At 43.2% G+C, this 25,146-nt stretch overlaps 1 protein-coding gene across 1 annotated transcript in view; it reads right to left on the bottom strand.

The window, feature by feature from the left end:
• Positions 1-2,229: 2,229 nt before the first annotated feature.
• The window catches only part of rftn1b (raftlin, lipid raft linker 1b), a 134,566-nt gene continuing 111,649 nt past the window's right edge, over positions 2,230-25,146 (bottom strand). Inside the window, exons 8-10 of the mRNA XM_085365909.1 lie at positions 9,780-9,883; positions 4,393-4,468; positions 2,230-3,662 (exon numbers count right to left, since the gene is read on the bottom strand). Coding sequence (XP_085222035.1) covers positions 3,015-3,662; positions 4,393-4,468; positions 9,780-9,883 — 828 coding nt within the window. The 3' untranslated portion in view covers positions 2,230-3,014. The remainder of the gene's footprint in view (positions 3,663-4,392; positions 4,469-9,779; positions 9,884-25,146) is intronic.

The following is a 25,146-nucleotide window of genomic DNA, read 5'->3' as shown; positions in this document are numbered from 1 at the left end:
ACAGTTCTGGTCTCCGTCATAGTGGAGGGCGAGAGGACAAGGAGCATATGCTTCAGGGGGGTCACGCATGCAGCGACCCCTCAGTTCAAAACCCACAACGGCCCTCGGGAGGTAGCTGGAAGCGTCAGTCAGCGATACATTTTTGCAAGCTTTAGCAGAGGCAACACAAAGCCCACAATAAAAATGTCCAAAAACAGAACATTCACAATAAAAAAACACATGTTCAAAACATGTTAAGAATGATCCAAAATATAATACCTTCATATAGACACACACATCTTTATCCTGTCCTTCTGAATCCCAGCAATAAAACATTTAACAACATCTTCAAAATACCAACACTGACTGTAGCAAAACGTTCCCGTTTGACTATAACAAACACTTAAATCACCATGGTGCCTCTAAAAGACATTTCTAATAGCAGACTGTGGGCCATTTACAGTATAGTGATAAGGCTAAACTGGTCACAGTTTTATATTCTACTCTACACAAAAACATCTGCCATTTTACATTGAAAAATCTCAGCGGCGGGTGGATTAATCTCCCGAAAGGAGAGCACTTATTCAGCATAATCGATCTTACTTGTGTGTAATTGAAGAGTTTCTTCTCCAGGAAGGATCCATTTTTCTTGACCAAGCTATCATTTATTCTCATGAAACAAAATATCCAAATTGTGACAAATTATACTATGTATAAAGCCAGACAGAAGGTAGTTTAAGTTCTTTATAAATCAAATGCTAACGCTTTAATAAATAGGCTTTCTGACATCTTTGTGATGAGATATAAGTTCTTTGCAAAAATGCAACACTTTTTTTTTTTAACACAAACTCTTCCTCCTCAGTGCAAATGATTCCCCACGACATTACTGTTAATATGAAGGCTATTTGCTTCACATTGAGGTGTTTTGCTGTCAATACCTCCTCCCAATAAGTGACCCCCATTATAAATGCATGATTACTGACAGATACCCCACTGACAAAATCCATTAGTGAGCTAATGAGAGCTCCACACCGTGAATGTTGCCACTTCCCTCCCCTCCTGTTCCACCTTTTAAAATGGAAAGCTACACGATGCCATGAAACAGCACATTAGGACTTGGTTATTGTCAGAAATGATGTCTGGTAAGAGGTGCTTAAAGAGCTGGAGGTAAAATAATGAAGGAAATCTCAACAGGGAATGTGGGACACAAACGGCTGTTACTTTAAATGAGCCTATCCATTTCTTTTATTTGACTCTCTTATGCTCTGTGGTCTTTCTCTTTTACTGCAGCCTTCTTCTTTATTTCAATTTCTACCTCTCAAATCTGGTCTCAATAAACAACGAGGCTACGACATGTTCTGACCACACAGCTTAACCTCGTTTCCACACTGACAACTACTTTCATTTTCAGCGACTGACTGGAATGTAATTAAAAATGCAACTTTGCGCAGGAATAGATCTCCTGTATGTAAAAGCTAACTCTGAATATGAGTTCGGCCCTCGAGGTGCAAACATTCAGCTGAATTTCACATCCTTATCTAGCTTGGCTTTGAATATGGAACATTCTGTATGCAAGGTGAGCACACCAAAGAGTGATTATCGGCTCTGTTTGAAGCACTTGATGGCTTAGAGCTCAGCGTAAACAATTATCTGTTCAGCCTACTTTGGATTGCCTGTCGCAACAAATGCCTTTCCCATCACCTCTATGAGCTTTCTCATCCCTTCACATTCGAACTCACACGAGAGCAGGGTTTAGGACGATTCAGGATGTTTTTCTAAGCCTACTTGCCCTTTACATTGTCAGATGGGTTAAAGAGGCAGCCAAGACCCTACCTCTTTTTTTTTCTGTTTTCACAGCTTCATAAAGCAGTAAGAGCTGGTCAAACAGGTAACTTTATCGCTGTAAGACAGGAAAAGCTCACCATGCTCTGTTTTCTCTCTGTTAGGACTTACTTTTATATGTATTTGTGTTTGTGTAAAACAACATCATTTAGGCTAGCTATTTAACCCTATTGAAAAGTTGCAAGTGGGCTGCAACAAGAATAATAATGCAAAGCCCCTGGCCTTGTCAAAGGCCTGGGAACACCAGGAAGTAACACAAAAAAGTGAATCTATTCCTTTTTGAATACCTGATTTTAGAAGATTAGCAACATGCAGTAGCAGCAGTTCTTGTTGAGAAGCTGCTAGATTGTTAGCTAAATGCATTAGTTAAGTCACATTACCTAAATCAGCTTCTTTCATTTCGTCTTTCATCTTTAATATAAGATCGTCTGGGCTGTCTGCTCCCTGTTGTTTTGCTGTCAGCATTTTAAACCATTACTGGGAGCGTAAAAAAAGCTCTTAAGCTAGCAGCTATTCTAAATATAACTTAGGTTGGCTGTCAATAAGAAAGAAGTTCATTTAGTTTTTTCAAAAGGTGCATTTACATTATAAACTGCTTCACTAAAACTGTCAACAAACCATTCAATTTATCAGGAGCAGGTTACAGTCTGATAGATGAGGCTAAATTCATGTAAATTTAGACGGATAGCTACCAATAAGCTTCTTTGGGGAACGCCTTTAGCAGTGAGTCCAAGACAGTGTTTGATCTTACTCTTAGCAATTTGGTCAACAGCAACACTCCTCGCAAACATAAATCCAGTAATCAAAATGAATCCACATTAGAAAACATTTTAAATGCTGGGTGACCAGGCCTTTAAATGTTAGCTTCATTCTGCACATGCTCTGATTTTGGCATCCTCCTCAGTGCTCTGGTCTTCCTCATCCAGCGACGCCACCCTGACTACCACGCATCAGCATTTCCTGTTTTAGATAGTATATACATTCAGTATGTGTGGTTTTAAATGAAGTTCTTTCCAAGCTACACTGAGTTAGGATGTGGGGGGTATCATCAATGAGCAATGGGAGGTTTGGAGAATGCTGCAGCGATGGGGACCAAAGCCCCATTAATTTGGATTAGGGACAACACTGGGAACCAGTTCTTAGGAATGGGGACTGGTAGGGTGGGGAATGAATCTTAACTTTAACAACTGGGGCTACTCTTGAGTCTCCTCTGGGCTTTGACATGTGGCCTGTGGATCAACCACAATCTCCTTGGCAATGATTTCCGTGTGTACTGATTCTTCCGTTTTGCATCTGACTGCATTATCTCCACCTTCATCTTTCTCCTCATCTGTCTCTACCCCATTTTCTATCACAACTTCAACTGCCGCTCTGCCCTCGTCCTCCTTTTCTTTGGTCTTGCTCTCGACAGTTGCAATGGTTTTCATCACTTCCTTGAACTCTCTGTTTTCAGAAGGCTCTCCGTTCACTTTTGATCCTTCTCCATCCAGTGCTTCTTCTTCAGTGCCATTTTCTGCTTCTTTGTCTGTTGTCGATGCTCCTCCATCTTTCTTTGTGACAGTCTCCATACTGATTTCAATACCATCATCATTTTTTCTATCCTCCTCACACCTTGCCTCTCTCTCTGTCATTGTCTCACTTTCTCTTGCTGTCTCTCCCTCTGCTGTGTTCGCCTTTTCATCCCTACTCTTATCTTCTTCCTTTTCGACCTTCTCTCTGTCATCAAGAGGCTTGGAATCTTCTGTTTCCTTCTCAACTTTTGTTTTCTTTTTCTTCTTATTTTTTGCACTATCTTTGATGCAGTTCTTGTTGGACTTGCTTCGGGGCTTGAAGATTAATTTCTGAAACATTTACATTAGTATGTTAGTGGAATGCATTGTAACTCTGCAAATATGCTTTTGGCCACAAAGCAGTGTAGGCAGACTTAATTAAGAATGGATCACTGTAGATCTAATATAGCGCTGGGATAACTAGCTAATTCAGACGAGTCTCATTGATGCAGAGAAGGAAATTGAGGCTATTGTGAGGGGAATTACTGGTGGCCTTGAGGCCTTCGGACTGACCAAACAAACAGGCAAAAATTGAATGCAATATGTCCTCAATTACTTGAACAACTTCTGAAGGGTTCACACACACTGCAGGGATAGTGATAAACTGCACAGAAAAAGCAAAAAAGAAAGCAAATCCCTGACTCTTCTGTTAAACTTGCTGCTGTGATGCCAGTTTAAATTCGGGTCACAGAAAGCATCAGCATAGATTCATTCCACTGCAGACAAAGGTTAGCTTTAAAGGTTATCACTGTTATTTAGGCTAGCCAAGAAAGAATTATAAGCCTCATTCCCCAAAACAACACACTTGTCTGTTGCTAGAGAGCGCCTTATATCTAAAACAAAGAGGTGCTGGTTCACATTTATCCAGTGCTGTGTGTTGGCCAGCTAAAACAAAAATTGTGGAATTGGAGGTAGCAAAAGGTGATGTTGACCTTGGATGTATGAAGAGCAGGTGACAGAACGACTAGTGGGAGATCCCACGATATCCAAGAGATACAAAGAGGAATGTGAGGTCACGTACCTTTGATTCCCTCCTCTTTCGGCCTAAAACGGGCCTCTGCAGGAAAACAATCTGTTTGGTGGACAGACTTCCATCACTAAAGGACACGGGGTCAAAAAGAGAAAGGGAAAGAGAACAGACCATCAGCTGAAATTGTTGGATCTTCAACAAGACATGATTTTTTAAAAAACATTTTACTTATCAACGTTTAAACAATTAGAAATTCTGCAACGCACAGACAGATTTTTCTTATTTCAATATTTTTCTTCTTTCTGAGTGCTTGAAAAAGTGCTTTCTTAATCCAAGATAAATATGCACAACTGATTGGAGTAAAATGCTGAGATAACACGCACTCTTTCTGACCATTCATCAAGATAGTCAAATTAACTGCCGGCCACTGCTCATGCTTCACACTCTTATCTGACATTTAAGGATATAGGCACACATTTGTAGCCCAACCTCTTCCCTGCTGTCATCTGTAAGTATCATTTCTCCACTTTGCCTTTGAAAGATGCAGAAAAGCAGCTCACATGGAAGCAGACAGCCTGCCTTTTTGCAACTTATGAACATGTTCTGCTGCTCTAAACACGCACTTCTTCTCTATTTCTGTATTCCCCCGACATAATCCTTCTTCCCATGCACATGTCTCACTCCTGTGTTCTGAGAAGGATAATCTGCAGAAGTACTCGCACAGTACTGACAGATTAATTGTGGCAGGAAATGCAGATTTGTTTCTGAGTGGGCTTCCTGTCTCACACATTCACTCTCCAGTCTGCTCATATTTTGTCATGTGCATCCCTTTTCTCAGCCCATTGTGCTCTCAGTAAATAGCTGCCCGCTCAGTTCTAACTCTTATCTCATGTGACAGCCTGTTTTGTGACAGTTTTATTGTTTGTTTCTGTGTTATTCAATCCATTTTCTCTTGCTATGATTGGATATGGCTTAAAAGGAGATATGTCCCGTGATAATATCTGCCACAGGTTCAATAACACATGCGCATAAAAGTCGGATGCTTTCTAAACTTAAGCCGCCTGCTCAACTTTGCACTTGAAGAAAGATGGCAGGTTTATGATCACTGCAGAACCTTAGGAGCCTGCTACAAATCTCCCCCTTCCCAACATCAAATAGACTTGAGGCTCCTTTAGCAGAAGGCTTACTATCTAAACCATCCAAAGCCTACCACAACCTCTTTTTTTTCCATTACCTCTTTCCTTCCACCATTTATACATAAGCTATTTTCTAAGCTGTCAAGAATGCTGAATGGCTTACTGGTGAATCAAAGCTGAAAACTAGCTGGAGTTTCCAGCAAAAAGCCCCAGCCCATTAAGTTAGAAAGGAGTGGATGGCTTAGAAAATCACAGGCCTTTACTGAACCTACTTTTGGCTGTCAGTGTCAGCTGCACCATTATAACCTGAAGCTATACAGAACAGCAATAGCCTGTGCCTTTTTTTTATGTGTAAATGTACCTGCTGGTGGCTTCATCTGTAAGGGGGAAAAGCCCGCTACAGAACTCAGCTGGAAATTGCCTCTTGAAATAAAAAAAGAACAAAAAAAACCTGACACATGCAATCAAACACCAGTGGAGCAAACTTTTGCTCCACAAAATTAACACACTGTGTAAAACACACACACTATTCCCGATATTAAGCTTTTAATACGTTTGGATACCTGCAATAACGAACAAGTTCGTCAGAACCTTCTTTGTCTCCCTTGTTGTTGTCCCCCCAGTTAATGTAGAGAAATTTGCAGTCACTGTAGTTAATGGCTTTAAAATGTAATTACCATCTACATTAATTGAATGTGGAGAACATGAACGCATGCTCTGAGACAACTACATGAATTAATGTTGTGTGGAGAAGCCGCTGAGCACCAGTTAGCATTAATTTCAGACGCTGCTGAGATCAGTGACACTTATCTGAACCCTCCAGATGAAGTGCAGCCTGGAAACCCTCACACTATGCAAAGCATGCATTTGCAAATTTTGCGTTTAAAAATGGAGGAGTCGACAGCACAAAAACAAGTGTAATGACTACTGCTAATCTGAAATAGATCATCAACCATTATTTTGGAGCGCAAAATGTTTTTCAGGCAGGGAGAGAAATGAGCGCTGTCTTGTACTGTATCTAGGCCGACTCTGATTAATTAGCCATGTTGTGCTGTTGTGTTGTGGCATTTTGAAAGAGAGGAGAGAGGGGGCCGTAGGAAAAAAACACAGGATGAAAAAATAGAGGTAATTAATCAGCGATGCAGTGTAGCAACAGCAAACATGACCAGCTGAGGTGGGGGCAGAGCAAACAATCGGTAACTGCACTCATAGAATTACTGCATACATCAAAGTACCCTATATTACGAAAGGACAGCTTCACATTATTCAAAGCCGATCTTAAAACGATGCTTCGTGTCTGTATACACATTAAAAGAATTACTGTCAGCTGACGTCATTCCTCAAGCCCATACTGAACCTCATACTGGGTGCAGAGAGATTATTCTTAAGCGATTCTTCTGTAAGTTATCTGCAGCTCTTGCTCTGCATTAAATTACTTTCTAAATTTAAATGGGTGCATAAATTAGATGCCAGCAGTCTAAGTTTGACAAATCAAGATGGCGTGATCTGGAGTCTTTTTCGTATTTCTTCCACTTCTTTTCGGTGCTGAGGGGCATGACAGAAAGAGAGAATCTGGACTAAAACTTTTTACCCAAGATGGAGCCCTTACTTGAATGAAAATTCATCAGCTGGGATGGGAAGCATCTAAATGCAGTGAGATCCCTACCTGACACTATGTGACACGTTGTGTCCTGTCCCTGCATCTGGACATGGCTCATGATTCAAAAAGATTACTTTAGCGGATGTGTTTTATTGTAGCACCACAGAGACATTGTGCTGAGGTTAGTGTTACATGGCATTTTGGGGCTGCGTGTACTATATCAAGATATTTCTGGCACATGTTGCATGTGATCTGCAAGCATTTGAAGCTTTTTGTATATCAAAAATGACAAAGCATAGGGACACTGCTGAGCTGTTCATCACACAAACTGACATGTAAAAATAAGAAATATCAGTTGTGACCACATGGGACTAACTCATACACACTTTTGTAATATCAGGGGACTCGTGCACCTTCTATTTCCTTTGGTTGGGTTTTTTCGGCTGGTTCCTTTATGGTTCACCAGAGTGGATCATCTGCCTCCATCTCACCCTACACCTAGGCTCATTTTCTGTCACACCAACCCTCCGCATGTCCTTTTTCACTACATCCATGAATCTTCTCTGTGGTCCTCCTCTTTTCTTACCGGCCTGGCAGATTAGTCTAATATATCCACTATCCCTCCTCTGAGCCTCACCTCTCTAACTTTGTCTTCAAATCACTCAGCCTGAGCTGTCTCTCTGATCTTTTCATTGCTAATCCTGTCCATTCTGGTCTCTCACAATGAAAATGTTAAAATTTTCAGCTCTGCCTCCTGTCTTCTTGTAAGTGCCATTATCTCTAAACCATATATTATAGCAGGCCTCAAGACCAGATTGTGCCCCAACCGTGTCCCACTTGCTGCTGCCCTGCTCACACCTATCCACTCCACCCTGCCCTCTCTTCTTCACTTCATTGCTTCGGATTGTTGACCCAGACATTTAAACTCGTCTACCATCACTACATCTGTTTCTTGCATCTTCACTGTTACACCTGTCTCTCTCATTCGCACACATATCCGTCTTACTTCTACTGACTTCTATCCAGAGCATACCTCCACCTCTCCAGGCTCTCTTCCACCTCTTCCCTACTCTCACTATTGATCACAAAGTTGCTTGTGAACATCAGAGTCCACAGAGACTGCTGCCTGACCTCATCTGTCAGCCTGTCCATCACCACTGCAAAGAAGAAGATTCCTGATGGCTCTGAGTCCCTGTCCTCATGTATGTTGTGCACCGTCCTCACATACTTTTCTGCTACTGTTGCAAAGTTCCTCTCTTGGGGCACCCTGTCATATGCTTTCTCTAGCGCTACAAACCACAGTGGGAGATATAAATAATCAGGTAATGCTAAGAAAATGTCTAAATTAGGAGGCTGAGAATTCTTGTCTTTCACATCAGAGGTTAACACACAAACAATGCCAATTATTGGTAGCTTGTTAAATAAAATGTAATCAAATGATTGGAACAGGTAGATAATTTACAGGAAATGCTGAGTTATATTGGCTTCATGTCTTCACAATGTTATGTGTGAACTGAGTCATCTTTAACGTCTGTTGCACACAAACTAAAAATTGTGTTACAACAATGTTAAAAATATAAACGACTAAAACATTCAGGAATTGGATGTCACAAACGGCACAAATCATCCTCTGCGTGTTGTGGAACAAACTCTGTTTTGAAGTGAAGCCTTCAGTGTGACTGAGAGCATGCGAGGCCTTTGACCAAAAGCGGATGTACACTCATACAGCAGCGATGAGTGATGAGTCAGCACAGGCTTAGATGAGGAACCGTTACATTTCTGTGAAGAGATTTTCCATCAACAGTCAGAGCTGCAGCTGCTGCGCTGCTCAAAGCTCAGCCTACATTAGCAGAGATTTAGGTCAATTTCTGCCAGAACTGTCATATTTCTTTGTACAATAACTTGCGCATATTATATATCGCACCATGTGCCAGCTTTCACAGGAATGTAGCATATAACTACAAGTTTATAACTTTAGATGTGAATTTTAACTTGTACGATAAGCTTTTTACACAAGACCCAGATTTCCATTTGATGTTTCTTTTGTTACACGTGAGATATTATGTTACTACTTTGCTACCTACTGAAATTAATCTAGTTATTCATGCAAAAGTTATGATCAGCTTCACCTCAATGAAGCAAAAAGAGCAAAAATGCTGTAACTACTTGTTTTATATACACCTTCAACATAAGCCTGCACTCTTTTAATGAGTGTGTCGTTTAAGGGAGACAACCTGTTGCTAGATGTATCCCTATGGCAGGGATATTAAACTTTATTAGTAGGAAAAGTTATAAAACAGTTAAAATACAGTTAAAAGTTCAAAATCAATCCCCTCCTTCACATTTTCTAAAGCTGTCCAGTGGGCCAGGTTGGAGTCCTGTTCCATGAGATTTATGCACACATATGGGGTGAAATAAAGCGTTTTGGACAAGGTTATATTAGGGAAATGGGATTCAGTGTTTATTTTCTAATGTGTAGAACTCTCGAAACAGATTTTAGATTCCAATATATACATACATGTAGTTGTAAGTATTAACCTCTTGGAACACACTGAAATCCTGCAGCTCTAGTTCACACTTGTAAATGGACTTAAAGCAATATTCATCATTATAGTTGCTGCAGTTCCTCCTGGCTGCCAACAGAGGTCATTAGATGTCACAGATTACTTGATCCCCCTTTAATAGTCAGACAATGGGATTACCTGTTAGTCTTGATTACAGGAGTTGGTAGCACACAAGTAAGCCTCCATCCATATGTGGCCAGAGACTGAAGCAGAGGAACATAATCAGCCTTGACCTGCAAACCCTGTGGAGAAAATAAGATGCCCATTACAACTTACAATCAACTCAAACAGCCCTAAAAATGCACATAATCCTGATCTTTTATCCCTTAAACGCCACATAAGCGAGCATATTATATTCCAGAGTGCAACTGTGATTACAGCTGTGAAGCATCAAGCTATGAAATGCAATCAAGAGCTGTCAGCTTTGCTTAGAACTCAAGTCTCATTTAGAAAAACTGCCTCCCTCTCAGATATGATGGCTTTCATACCATGTATGTCTGAAAGGTGGTTTTCAACCGCAGCGGACACAGGAAAGAATAAAAACTGAGACATAAATCAAGTGCTACAGAAACTCCCCGGCTGCCATGAGTCAACATTGCAACCATCTCTATTCCCAACAGGTATTTGTCAGCACTGTAAGTCCTTGAGCAAACACACTACTCATGTGACACTGCTCACTTTGTGAAAACATTTTAATACCATTTGAGCTATTAAAATACAATTAAATGAACCATATCCATGTTGTCTGAGTGATGGATCTAAATCAAACACAGGAGCTTATTTAGGCTCGGGGTGGGGGGGCACATTATTCAACGTTAACGTTCTCAACGCTACGTTGAAAACACACGCACCTACACACACGCACAAATTCATGGACACACGCTTTTGTGAGAGGAAGTGTGTGTGGTTTGCCATCGTGCCATGTTAGACGTCTTCTAAAAATGAAAAACCGCAACGCGTGTCAGACAGATTTTTTACACCTTCAACAACAAATGCATTTGCACGCGCACACACACACACATGCAAAACACACACACACACACACCAACAGATTTACTACTTATTTAAACACCTCAAAGAAAGACCCCATCTTCACCAGGACTCCTAGAAATTAGGGGCTATGTATAATTAAGATCACTTGAAAGGCAAAAATAAAACAAAAGAGCATTCAAGCCGTTACAGTTCATCATTTCCAGACTGTTAAGCTCAGTGGTGCAGTGTGAGGTCTGATATGAGTCAAGAAGGCAGCGAACATGAATAAACTACACCACAGAACTCCACAGGGTCTATTCATAGTGCAGCGATCATCTGTACAAGAGACCTGAGAATATTTCACACCTACACATGCTGCATTAGACGTCATGGTAATGAGAAAGATGAGGCTCTTCTCTATTTAAAGCTGCACCAGCAAAATTTTTCTTCAGCCTCCGTCACAGAGATGTTGTGCCAGACGAGCGTCCCTTTTTCACTGAACGAGCTGCCGCAAATTCATGAATATAGGCTTCACAGTGAAATCCAAACCAGAGGCAGACCAGCCGTTTTTTAAAAACTCTTCCTTTGTTTGGTAATAGTACAAAAACAAATCAATGAGCTATGTTAATCATGCCATTTTCTGAAGGCAGTCTATTTTAATTACCCCTGCTTTGTAGCAGGGATTGTATATAGTTGTCCACTGCAATGTTGCCGGTGATAGTGTTTGTCTGGTGATGAATTATTTTTTATGATAATAGATCGAGTTGGCAATCTAGAGGCCACACACTTTTCTTATTTCTTATTTGAATTCTCACAGACGTCTGCATGTAACATAAATATTAAAAACGTAGTCTTGGAACTAAACTTTTTTGGTTGTATGGCATGAGAGAGTTGAGAGGCTTTAAAAAAACAGAGATTACAGCCATAAACTGTATATAAAAGATGGAAATGGCCACCGTCATATGAAGTCCCAAAGTGAGGAGTAGAGCTTATTGAGAAACTGAGGTAGACACAGACAAGGGAGCCGGTAAGGTTGTTTACTTCACAGACCTCTATATAACCAGTTTTTTTAAACCAGAGGATTTCCCCCCTGATGGCCTTTAAATGATGCATGTTTAAGACATTTATGTTGTATAATGGGTTTGTAGGCTGTGTAGATATGATTGCATTTTTCTGCATTCACAAAATAACTGTGATGTAAGTAATCGCAACAGTCACACTTAGTTGTAGTGAATGAGAGGACTCATAATATTAGTTCTTCTGCTCTTATCAGTTGTCTACTTCATGTGTAATTGTCCTGATTTGCTGTTATGTTGTTCATTTATGTCTATTTGCCTGTTATCATGAATTGACTCACATGTCATTTCAGGCCTGACACTCCTACCTTCCACACTTTCCCACCTTTCTGTTCACCCTCATTAGTCCCTGCATATACACTGGCAACATTTCCCTCCTTTGTTAGATTGTATTTATGCACCTTCCCTCAGCATGGCAATTTTTTTCCTCATCTGTTTGTATTTTTTTTTTAAAACTTTTTCTGCTCATATTGCCTCTTTTTTCTTGGCTGCCAGCTTGCTTTTCACCCTGTAAGAGACTTTTACCTGGCGTACTTGACTTTATTTTTATCCTGCCTGTTTTCTGTTCTGCTTTTGGGTCTATTTCTCTGAGCGGTGGCATACAATGGTTACATTATATAATGATGTAACACACATGTATACACAGTAAAAAGTGACCACTGTGCAGAAGACATTATCGTCACGACATATTTACTTTTTTTTTTTTTTTTTTTTTTTTTGGCCTGTCCTGTTTGGCTCTTTTGCCATCAGAATTGTTGTCTAAAGGCAAAGAAAGATGCCCAACGGATTTACTTTACCAAACTGACCATCCCAGCCTTGCCGTAATGGTCCATTTGATTCACCTTTTATTGTTTATTTTATTTTCACTTACTGAATACGGGACAGACTTGACTGGGGGAAAGAAGGGGAGAAAGAAAGAGGGAAAGAGAAACAGCTGAGAAGAGGGACGGGGGAGAAGGGCAAAAGACAAAAACCAACAGAACGGGCAGAGAAAAAAAAATGCATATATCAATCACCTGGATCACCTGCTGAGAAAGAAAAAAGAAAGCAAGCAGAAGAGAACAAGAGTAATAGAATAAACAACATCACAATGATATATGGGAATATGACAGTAAATACTAAATGTTAAACATTATTGTGCAGCACATAAGATCAACAGAACACAGTGTGCTTTGAGGTAGGAGCCAAAAAGGGTGTAGTTTGTGGGTGTGATCACCCGTGTGTACACCTGTGAGCATGGACGCGCTTGTTTTTTGTTTTTTTAAAAGGTTCCTTCATGTAATAATCTGCTAGAGGGTGTGGGGGGGCCACAGCCCCGTCCTCCAGGGCGTGAAGCAGGTGTGGAGGAGATCAAAACTCCAGACATCCAGAGGCCCCCAGAACACAAGAGACCAAGGAAGACCAACAGAGGGGCAGCTGCGCCACTGTCCCGGAAAGAGCTGAGGAGAGTCCCAGATGAGGGCTCACTCAGCAGCCGCGGAGCAGAAGCCAGGGGGAGTTGCAGTGACGCGCCCGTGAGCTCCGCCGGCAGCCAGCTGCGCCTGAGTGACCGAGCCCCAGGCCGAGAGGCCGGGGGCACCCCACCTCCGAAGTGGCCCGAGCGAGCCCCAGGCTCCAGGCCCCGATAAGCGGCCGCCAAGGAGTGAGCCGGTGTGTACCTGGACGCCCATCCCCGGACACAAAGAACCACCAACGCACCGATGTCTGAGGGAGTCCGCCACTGGCAGGGGAAGTGGTGGTAGGGGGAGAAAGGCCTCCAAACCTTGGAGGGCCTGAGATGTCCCCAGAGAGGTGGCGCCTGACACCCAACCTGACATATAGACACAGACATACAGGCACACACAGATACAAACATCCATTCCCACCCTCATGCTCTCATATGCACTTACTCCACACTCAACCAACGTGGAGACAGACATAAAGAGACGTTGTACACACGATCACACTCCCCAAGCGTACTCTACAAACCGGGTCTAGGTGCCCCCGCCCCTGGAGGGGGGAACTGCACCCAGACCCAGGTGGTGTTTCCCTTTTCCCTGCGGTGGGGGGAGGCAGACCGCCCCGACTCCGCAGCAGCAGGAAGGCTCCACACTCCAGACCGCAGTCGGACGGCCAACTCCTCCTCCTAGTCCTAGCCCCCCTGCTCCAGCAGGTCGCAGAGAACGGGGGTGAGAGAAGACTCCGAACCTCCCTCCACCCGCTCATTGTAATGTTGATGCATGTGTGTTCTAAGGTGCATTTAAAACCCAGGAGGGCTTGGAGCTACCTGCCAGAGAGCAGCAGGTAAGCGCATGGTCCCTCCTGCTAGCCCTCAATGTCTACGTGTATTTAAAATTGAGAGGTGGGCAACGATGCCAGGGGTGGGGTGTACACCCTGATGGTACTTTGGACTCCGTGTATCGTGCCCACCCCCAAGATCCTATATGTATGTGTAATGAGAGTGTGAGTAATGTGAATGTCTAAGTTGTGGGATAAAATTGAGGCAGAGGCAGCCAGAAGGGGACAGAGGGGGGGGGGGGGGGGGGGGGGGGGGGGGGGTAGCCTCCTCTGCACCCTGGTGACATACCCCTACTCCAAGGCCCTGCATGTGTGGGTGGTTGTGGTGGAGCGGGAAGAGGGAGGCAGCTGGAGATGGGGAGGGAAGGAAGGGAGGGGCAAGTGACCCATTCTTCCACGGTTTTTTTAGTGCACTCTCTGAACACCTTGATTGCACACTCATTCTTGGCGGTGACCTCAACCTTGGACTAAATGAAGAAATGGATAGGCTCAACACAACAGGAACTCAGCGTAATTGGCAGTCCACAAATATAATCAAACAGTATATGAACGACTTTGGTCTTTGCGATGCATGGCGCTCTCTTCACCCCACCAGTAAGGAATATACTTTTTTCTCGCATGTTCATCACTCTTACTCTCGTCTGGATTATTTTTTGGTCAGCAGCTCACTGCTGTGTGACATTTCAGACACTGAGATTCATCCTATAGCTGTCAGCGATCATGCTCCTGTATCTTTAACACTAATGCACAAGAATAATACTACGCCAAGTAAAAACTGGAGATTTAATATATCACTACTTAAAGATGAAGACTTTATTAAATACTTTAAAAAGGAATGGACTTCATATTTAGACTTTAATGACACTCCCGGAATATCTGCTTCTGTTCTATGGGAAGCAGGGAAAGCTGTGATGAGAGGTAAAATAATTTCTTTCTCATCACACAAAAAGAAAGAAGAAAACAAAAATATTCAGGAATTAGAAAAAAACATCAAAACACTAGAAGAAGCCTACGCGTCCCACCAAGATCAGGAAACATTGAACAAAATATGCAAAACAAAACTAGAATTAAATGAAACTATTAATAAAAAAACACAATTCCTTATACAAAGACTTCGCTTGCAGAATTTTGAACACAGTAACAAATCAGGTCGATTTCTAGCTAACCAGCTAAAAATAAATAAAGAAAAAATAACTATATGTGCTGCTAAAGATTTATCGGGGAACACAATATATGATCCTGGAAGAATAAACAACATTTTTAGGGATTTCTATGAAACTTTATACTCACCACAAATAAACCCATCTAAAAATGAAATTGATCTGTTTCTTGACAACGTAACTCTTCCAAAATTACTAGACAGTCAAGCAATGGAACTGGATTCGCCACTGACGCCAAGTGAACTCCAGGAAGCCCTGATAAGTATGCCTAATAATAAGGCTCCAGGTCCAGACGGCTTCCCTGCAGAATTCTACAAAGAATTCTGGACAATTTTGGCACCAGTATTCCACAGCATGTTGCAGGAAATCGAGGAAAAGGGCAGACTACCACCAAATATGAATTCTGCCAACATTAGTCTCCTGCTAAAACCAGGCAAAGACCCTTTATTTCCCTCAAGCTATCGTCCAATTTCTCTTTTAAATGTAGACCTTAAAATAATCTGCAAAGCTCTCTCAAAGAGATTAGAGAAAATGACCCCCCTCTTAATTCATCCTGACCAAACTGGTTTCATAAAAGGTCGGCACTCCTCAACAAACACTCGTAGATTACTTAATTTAATAGACTACTCATACGATAAAAACATCGAAACCATAATATTATCTCTAGATGCAGAAAAAGCATTTGACAGAGTTAATTGGAAATTTTTATTCGCAACTTTACACAAATTTGGTTTTGGAAACTCTTTCATAAACTGGATAAGAATATTATACAATTCCCCAACGGCTCGTATCAGAACAAATGACCAGACATCCTCCAGCTTCTGTCTCCTGAGGGGCACCAGACAGGGATGCCCACTCTCCCCTTCACTTTTTGCAATTTTTATCGAACCTCTAGCAGCAGCATTTAGACAGGCTACAACAATTAAGGGCATAACATGTAAGAACATAGAACATAAAATCAGTCTCTATGCGGATGATGTGTTGCTTTTTCTGCAAAACACACAAACCAACCTCTCTGAGGTAATTACTTTAATAAACTGGTTTTCAAGAGTTTCAGATTATTCAATTAACTGGCCAAAATCTACAGTTCTCCCCATTAACTGCTCCTTCCATAATTCTTCCTCTGCCCCACTGCAATCCGGAAATATTAAATATTTAGGTATTAATGTCTCTCCTAAGCTTTCAGACTTAACTAAACTAAACCACATCCCACTTCTAAAGAAAGTAGAAGGCGATCTGACTAGATGGAAATCTTTACCCATATCACTCATGGGAAGGGTCGCCACTATAAAAATGATGATCTTGCCAAAAATAAATTACTTATTTTTGATGATCCCTAACAAACCATCACAAGATTGGTTCAGATCTCTGGATTCATATATTTCCAAATTCCTTTGGAAAGATAAACCCCCGCGTATTAGCTTAAAAACGCTACAAAGAACCAAGGATAGAGGAGGATTAGATCTGCCTAATTTTCACCAATACTTCTTAGCCAACAGGCTTCAGTTCATCTCAGAATGGTTAAAACATACCTTCTTAGTTGAGCCCTGGCTAGATGTTGAACAGGCACTATGCAAGGATCTAGAGATTTCAGACCTACCATTTATTAGCTCAAACATCAAAAGACATGAATGCTTTAAAAGTATCAACATCAGCTTTTCTCTAACAGCATGGTGGGAGTTTCTAAAAATAACGGAGTCTTCATTAATCCCATGCAAACGTACACCTATCTGGAATAACCCTGACATATTACAAAACAATAATATGATTAATTTCCCAGAATGGAGTTGTAAAGGAATTAAATACTTAGAACATATATTAGAGGGAACAGAATTTATTCCATTTGACAGACTAGTTGAACAATATGGGATCAACAAGACAAGGTTTTTAGAATATCAACAAATTAAATCCATAGTAAAAAAGAAATTTAACCTCAGTCAAGTTGAATTACAAACACCACTAAGTGCGGCACATTTTTTTACTCTTAAATCCCCCAAATTATTATCTAAAATATACAGAACACTTTCTAAATTAGATGAATCAATATCCCTTCCTACTGCAAAGTGGGAAGCAGATTTATCAGTCAACCTAGACCAAAACTTCTGGTCTCAGATTTGCTTAAAAACTTTCAAATTAATTAAAAATCCCAGTCTGCAATTAATACAATACAAAATACTTCATAGAGTGCACTATACAGGTCATCGGATGTTCAAGATGGGCTTTACATCTTCCAACAACTGCTCACACTGTCAAGGCAATACACCAGACAATTACATCCACGCTCTTTGGTTCTGTCCACCAGTGCAAAAGTTTTGGCGCGAGATATGTGAAGACTTATCAAAGTGTCTGAAATGTAACATTCCAACTTCCCCCTTAGTGTGTCTACTGGGCAGCTTAGATAATGTCACTTCATAAAAGAATATAGCCCATATGATCTTCACTGCCCTATGCATAGCCAAGAAAACAGTCCTCATGAACTGGAAAAATAAAAATAATCTTAATTCTAACCAATATAGAAATTATCTATTAGATTACATTAGTCTTGACACAGCCTCTGCCACCACATTAGATCAATTGCTCTGGGCCCCTTTTATCAGCTCCATCACCTAGTGGGGGTGGGGGGTCATAGTTTGGTCCCGCCTTCACTGTTGTGATTGGTGAGGGGGTAGGGACAGGCTTAGGGCGTCGGGGGGTTCCCCGGAGGCATCTTCCTTGGGGGGCTCAACCCGGGGTAGCGGTCACGTCCGGTTGGGGGCTCTGTTGGCTCTCAGGTGACTGTTTCCTCGCGGCTGCGTGCAGCGGGGCTAGGGGAGGGTCTGTGCTGACGGGCGTGGGTTACTGACCTGGCAACCTGGCTGCCCCTGGGTGGGTCCGGGATGGGCGTGAGGTTCTGGGGGCGCTCCGTCTCTGGGCTGGGGCCCGGGCCGGGCCTCGGGGGCTTGGGTCCTGGTTGGTGTGTTGCCGGGGTTGTGGGCGGGTGGGTGCATGGGGGCCCGGCCCTGGAGCAGGGTGCCGCCGGTGCGTCGAGCCGCCTGGGGGGCTCTTCATCTGGTGGGGGGGATGGTCACATCTTGCAGGAGCTTTCTTCTCTTCAGGAACTCTCTGCGGGAGGGGGAGATACAGGAGAGGTGGAGGAAGATCTCAGCCTGGGCGTTTACCGTCTTATGTAGTCTGGAAGATGTGTGGATGGTGGGGTGGGTGCAGTTTTCTCTGTGGTGGGGTTGGGTGGACTGTCCAGGGCTCTGTGGAGCCGGAGGGCGCTACTGCACTGGGCCCCGGTCTGATGGGCCTGGGCCCCCCTTCCCTGGCGGGTCGCGGAGGGTGGGAGTGCCTACTGGGGTCAGCGGGGGAGCTGGCCCCAGGGAGGGGTTACCTGCCCCTCCCTTCCTTCCCTCCCCATCTCCAGCTGCCTCCCTCTTCCCGCTCCTCCACAACCACCCACACATGCAGGGCCTTGGAGTGGGGGTATGTCACCAGGGTGCAGAGGAGGCTACCCCCCCCCCCCCCCCCCCGTCCCCTTCTGGCTGCCTCTGCCTCAATTTTATCCCACAACTTAGACATTCACATTATTCACACTCTCATTACACATACATATAGGATCTTGGGGGTGGGCACAATCACGGAGTCCAATTTACCATCAGGGTGTATACCTCACCCCTGACGTCGTTGCCCACCTCTCAATTTTAAATACACTTAGTCATTGAGGGCTAGCAGGAGGGACTATGCGCTTACCTGCTGCTCCATGGCAGGTAGCTCCATGCCCTCCTGGGTTTTAATTGCACCTTAGAACACATATGCATCAACACTACAATGAGCGGGTGGAGGGAGGTTTGGAGTCTTCTCCCGCCCCCATTCTCTGCGGCCTGCTGGAGCGGGAGGGCTAGTAGGAGGAGTTGGCCGTCCGACTGCGGTCTGGGGTGTGGGGCCTCCCTGCTGCTGCGGAGTCGGGGTGGTCTGCCTCTCCCCACCGCAGGGAAAAGGGTAACACCACCTGGGTCTGGGTGCAATTCCCCCCTCCAGGGGCAAGGGTACCTAGACCCGGTTTGTAGAGTACGCTTGGGGAGTGTGATTGTGTGTACAGCGTCTCTTTATGTCTGTCTCCACGTTGGTTGAGTGTGGAGTGAGTGCATATGAGAGCATGAGGGTGGGAATGGATGTTTGTGTCTGTGTGTGCCTGTATGTCTGTGTCTATATGTCAGGTTGGGTATCAGACGCCACCTCTCTGGGGACACCTCAGGCCCTCCAAGGTTTGGAGGCCTATCTCCACCCACCACCACTTCCCCTGCCGGTGGCGGACTCCCTCAGGTGTCGGTGTGTTGGTGGTTCTTTGTGTCTGGGGGTGGGCGTCCGGGTACACACCGGCTCACTCCTTGGCGGCCGCTTGTCGGGGCCTGGGGCCTGGGGCTCGCTCGGGCCCCCTTTGGAGGTGGGGTGCCCCCGGCCTCTCGGCCTGGGGCTCGGTCACTCAGGCGCAGCTGGGGGCCGGCGGAGCTCACGGGCGCGTCACTGCAACTCCCCCTGACTTCTGCTCCGCGGCTGCTGGGCGAGCCCTCATCTGGGACTCTCCTCAGCTCTTACTGGAATAGTGGCGCGGCTGCCCCTCTGTTGGTCTTCCATGGTCTCTTGTGTTCTGGGGGCCTCTGGATGTCTAGAGTTTTGATCTCCTCCATACCCGCTTCACACCCTGGAGGACGGGGCTGTGGCCCCCCCACACTCCCTAGCAGATCATTACATGGAGAAACCTTTGGAATGCAAGCATGCTGATCCACACAGGTATGCACACATGGGTATTCACAGACGCGGACTAAAGCTTTCTTGGCTGCTACCTCAAAGCACACTGTGCGCTGTCTATCTTGCGTGCTGCACAATATCGTTTATTATTTAGTAAATATTGATATCTATGGCTAGCTAGTTTATTGTGATGGTGCTTTGTTTTCTCTATTATTATGTTGCTCTTTGTTGTTTGCTGTCTCCTCTGTTTGTTTTTTTTGTTTGTTTTTTTTTTTTTTTTTCCATACAGGTGACCCAGGAGTTCTTTTTTTTTTTTTTTTTTTTTTTCTCTCTCTTCCCCCCCCTTCTCACCGTCTCTTCTCCCCTTTGGTTTTCTTTCTTTCTCTCCCCCTCTTTCTCTCATTCATTCCCCCTGTCCTATTTATTAAAAAAAAAAAAAAAAAAAAAAAAAAAAGACAAAGGATGAACTGAAGCTCTGCCATCACGTAATGTCGCATACTGCTGTTTCTGATGTCATTTAAAAAAAAAAAAAAAAAAAAAAAAAAAAAAAAAAAGTGACCCCTCCCTGGGGCCAGCTCCCCCGCTGACCCCAGTAGGCACCCCCATACTCCGCGACCCGCCAGGGAAAGGGGGCCCAGGCCCATCCAGACCGGGCCCAGTGCAGCAACGCCGCCCGGCCCCACAGAGCCCGGGACAGTCCACCCAACCCCACCACAGAGAAAACTTCACCCACCCCACCATCCACTCATCTTCCAGACTACATAAGACAATAAACACCCAGGCTGAGATCTTCCTCCACCTCTCCTGTATCTCCCCCTCCTGCAGAGGGAGCTCCTGAGGAGAGGAAAGCTCCTGCAAGATGTGACAATCTCCCCCACCAGTTGAAGAGCCCCCCAGGTGGCTCGACGCACCGGCGGCACCCTGCTCCAGGGCTGGGCCCCCATGCACCCACCCGCCCACAACCCCGGCAACACACCAACCAGGACCCAAGCCCCCGAGGCCCGGTCCGGGTCCCAGCCCAGAGACGGAGCGCCCCCAGAACCTCACGCCCATCCCGGACCCACCCAGGGGCAGCCAGGCTACCAGGTCAGTAACCCACGTCCGTCAGCACAGACCCTCCCCTAGCCCCGCTGCACGCAGCCGCGAGGAAACAGTCACCGGAGAGCCAACAGAGCCCCTAACCGGACATGACCGCTACCCCGGGTTGAGCCCCCCAAGGAAGATGCCTCCGGGGAACCCCCCGACGCCCTAAGCCTGTCCCTACCCCCACACCAATCACAACAGTGAAGGCGGGACCAAACTATGACCCCCCACCCCCACTAGGTGATGGAGCTGATCAAAGGAGCCCAGAGCAATTGATCTGATGTGGTGGCAGAGGCTGTATCAAGACTAATGTAATCTAATAGATAATTTCTATATTGGTTAGAATTAAGATTATTTTTATTTTTCCAGTTCATGAGGACTGTTTTCTTGGCTATGCATAGGGCAGTGAAAACCATATGGGCGATATTCTTTTCTGAAGTGACATATTTACTGTAAGAATTTGATTTTGTTTTGTAGCATTCATATTTTGGGAAATAACTCTTAAATGTGACCAACGCTTAAATGTGATCTACTGAGCTTTCAAATTTTCTCTCCAATGTTTAATGTGGACACTCACATTAAACATAGCCAGGTTATTAAATAATGAGGTCAGAGTAAGTAAAAGTAATCCCCTTGAGCCAAAAGTACAGGCTGGTTTCAAGTAACAGGTCAGCTTTTAAGGGATCACAATGCTAACACACCATGAAACACTAACTTATTGTGCGATAATCGCACACAAATATGAATAAAAGAAACAACCATGAGAATGATAAATGGACTGGCACTTACTTGCTGCTTCGCTATTCTAAACACTCAAAGTGCTTTTTTCGTATAAGCCACGTTCACCCGTTTAGACAGACATTCATGCAGCACTTTCTTTCACACGCTTACACTAATACACCAGTGGATACAACAGGAGCAATTTGGGATTCAGTGTCTTTCTCAAGGGCAGCCAGGCATCAAACTACCAACTTTGAGATTACTAGATAACCAATTCTGCTGTGCCACATCCCCTAAATGTGAACAACCACTATTACATGAACTACTATTAGTATTAATACAGCTGCTACAGCTGAAATGCTATTATTTGACTAGCTTTTATGGCCAGCATTTGTTGTTTTAATGCACACTGTGTATAACTAAAAATACTCAGCTCAAGTGTTTCGATAGTTTATTACTTTGATACTTTTAATGCCTCTACCACTACCTCGACTAATGCAGTCTGTGTATATAACTTCAGCTGATTAATTATAATTCCACATCTAGAAACTTGGATAATTTACATAACTATTCCAGCTGCTGTGACTATATCACTACTACCCTCTGCTGACTGCGACTGGATTTCATGGTAATCATACAGAAGAATGAGCACATCACTGACAAAAAGACTGATCAGCACACAATGCTCATTGTTTTCTACGAGACAGACTTCAAGCAAAAACACTTAAACCCATCCCATTATGCAACTCTGCATTTTTCTTCCAGAGATTCTTATTGATCAGAGTGAAGCAACATGCACAAACAGACCTAAAGCAGCCACACATCAAGCTGTAGGTTATAAAGAGCTAATCGTTCGGATACAAGACACAGCTCCAGACATTATTTACACAAGCATTACTTTCTAAGTTCCTACAGGGAGCGGTGCATCTACATTTTTCGGTGGTTTATGTTGGAACCACTCCCAGAAACAGGCTCTCTTTCAAAGCCTGCCCAGAAAGTAAATTGAGAAATAATTTTTCTGTAATGGCTTGCGATTCTTTGGAGTGGGTGAAAGTTAATCACAGTCCCTGGAGTGTGGCTCTTGCTCTCCCTGACTTATTATGCAGGGCCACCTCGCTGCATCAGCACTCCAGCACCAACCTGTGAGGCTGAAAAACAAAGCAATCACACCGCCATCTTTGCCTTCGATGTTATCTGAGTGTGACTATAAAGGAGGGCCACACAGTCAGAGGACAGAGAAGAAGTATTTTAACCGCCATGGTCAAAGCTAGTTAAAATTAAATCCATTTTTTTCTAAAAACATTTCCGCCTTATCCTGTAATAGGGTAGCTGGGCTATCTTAGAAGGAATGAAGGACTCTGTCCTTCTCTTTCTCAGCCTTTAAAAGCTGGTTTCTTGCTGTTTAACCTCCCCTCTACCACTCTCAGACAAGGCACGGGGATATACTACCCAGTTTTTGTGAACATAGACCTTTAGACAAAGTATTTTTTCGGGCCTGCAGCAGACGAGGGTTCACATCAGCTCGATGTTTAACGTGCACTCTGTGAATCAGTGGTACGAAAACACAGCTCGGCTGTTTTTTCTTTAAACCCTTGACTCTGAACAACATAACAGCCCATAATTCTGTTTTTCACCGTCTCTGACTATATTTGAAGGCAATCGAGGTCAAAAGGCTTGCAGACTCAGTCCAGTAATAATGAAGCAAATACCATTTAATAAAAAGACATTCAGATTCTGCAGCTCCTGATAGGTTCGTTCAACCCGGTGTGTTGTCACAGCAACAGAAGATTCAGCATCCACTTTTTAAAGCCCTGTAACAACCTTTTCTGAGTGTCAGCAGCCTTCATCGCAAAAGTAAAATATTCAATATTTTTAGCTGACTTTTAAAGGTATTGTCTTCAGTGTTAAAACACTGAATAGCAGCGTATTGAGTGCTGGTCTTAGATGCTTTTCATGTCCAATTTGTCAGCTTGCTAATGGAAAAGCTACCATGCAACCATGCTCCTCCAGTAGAGGCAAGAGGTCCTTAAAGACTTCAAAAAATTCAAATCATAAAAACGCATTGTGACATTAGAAAGTGTACGTCTACAGACAGACCCATTGGTGCTAATAAAACAGGCACATTGTGTCCACTTTGTTATGTTTGAGCATACACAAAGTGGAATTATTAAGGAACGTCACATGTCCGGTGTGTTTTCAGGCACCACATAATGCTGCTTTGTTAGATGTATTTCACCTTTACAAACAGGGTGTTTTGGGGCATTGGTGACGCAGCTGGGGCAACATAGATGACTGAGAGATAATGACCCATTTTCAAGACCTACAAAGGCAACTTAATGACTTTAGGGGTGTGGTATAAGATGCAGTTTTAACAGACAGAAAATCATGTTTCATGTTCACTTTTACACTAATGTTCAACTTTTAATTTTTCCTGAGGTTAAAGCCTCAGTTTTGACCTTCAAAACATACATTTATGAAAGAATATAATCAGTAGATCCATTTAGTACTACTTGTGACTGTGCAACACAGTCTTTAACAATACTATCTGTCATTGGTAAACAAGATATTTTTAATATTATCTAATTGATTTTATTTGCCATTACTCTACCGTTATCATTTATGTGCATTTACTTTTATAATTGTATTTCTTCCTTTCCTCCCTTGTCCCTCGGGGAACCTTTCCTGAGCTTAAAACTGGATTACTGCAACAATAATAAAGCTTACAGAGTGCATTCAATCTTTGGCTTTTATAAGGCATTAGCCTACTTTTGAGTCAAGACTAGGCCATGTAACCTGATAACACATGATGAGGTGGTTGGGCAAACAAAGGATCAGCTGGTGCAGATGTTAGTGTTCATCATATGTCAGTGAGGGCTTTTATTATGCACTTTAGAAGACACAGAAAATATGGCCATTTGATGGTTGGAGCCAACAATTAAAAATCAGTCTAAGATCAGAAAAGCCATCAGCTTTAAAAGAAGCAGATTCAATTATTTTATGTTATAAAAAAGAGAGGTCAAGAGAACAACTGTGATAGGAAAGGCTGTTTTTCTCTTCAGTTAGACAACTGGAGAGGAAAGGAACAAACAGTGAAGGTTTTGACTTAACTCAGACACGTACAAACACATCAGAAGGGATTCATTTCAGATACTTCAGACACTTTGAACTTGACACCTATTTTCCTATAATGCTTTTTTCTATTCTCATCACCCCTTCATGCTACAATACATTGGCAGAGGTGAGAGACAAATCTGGTATTACAAGGAAAATCCCACAATTAAAAATGTGAAAGTGAAATTATTTGTTATCAGTGAAATTTACTGAAAGTTACGGAAGCGTAGAGCTGCCACCCAGGCAAAAGATAAACAGAGCTATATCACATTATAACATGAAAAGTTTATTGTTCTAAAAATCTACTTTTCATGTTTGTACAACATAATATCGTTATTATTACAATATACATAATTATCACGTTATAACAAAAAA

Source organism: Diplotaxodon limnothrissa, linkage group LG11 (assembly GCF_057381915.1).
Source record: "Diplotaxodon limnothrissa isolate DT_005_m linkage group LG11, D_limnothrissa_male_GT1.1, whole genome shotgun sequence".
Lineage (NCBI taxonomy): Eukaryota > Metazoa > Chordata > Actinopteri > Cichliformes > Cichlidae > Diplotaxodon > Diplotaxodon limnothrissa.
The sequence above is the reverse complement of the archived record's forward strand: the minus strand, read 5'-3'. Positions and strand labels throughout refer to the sequence as shown.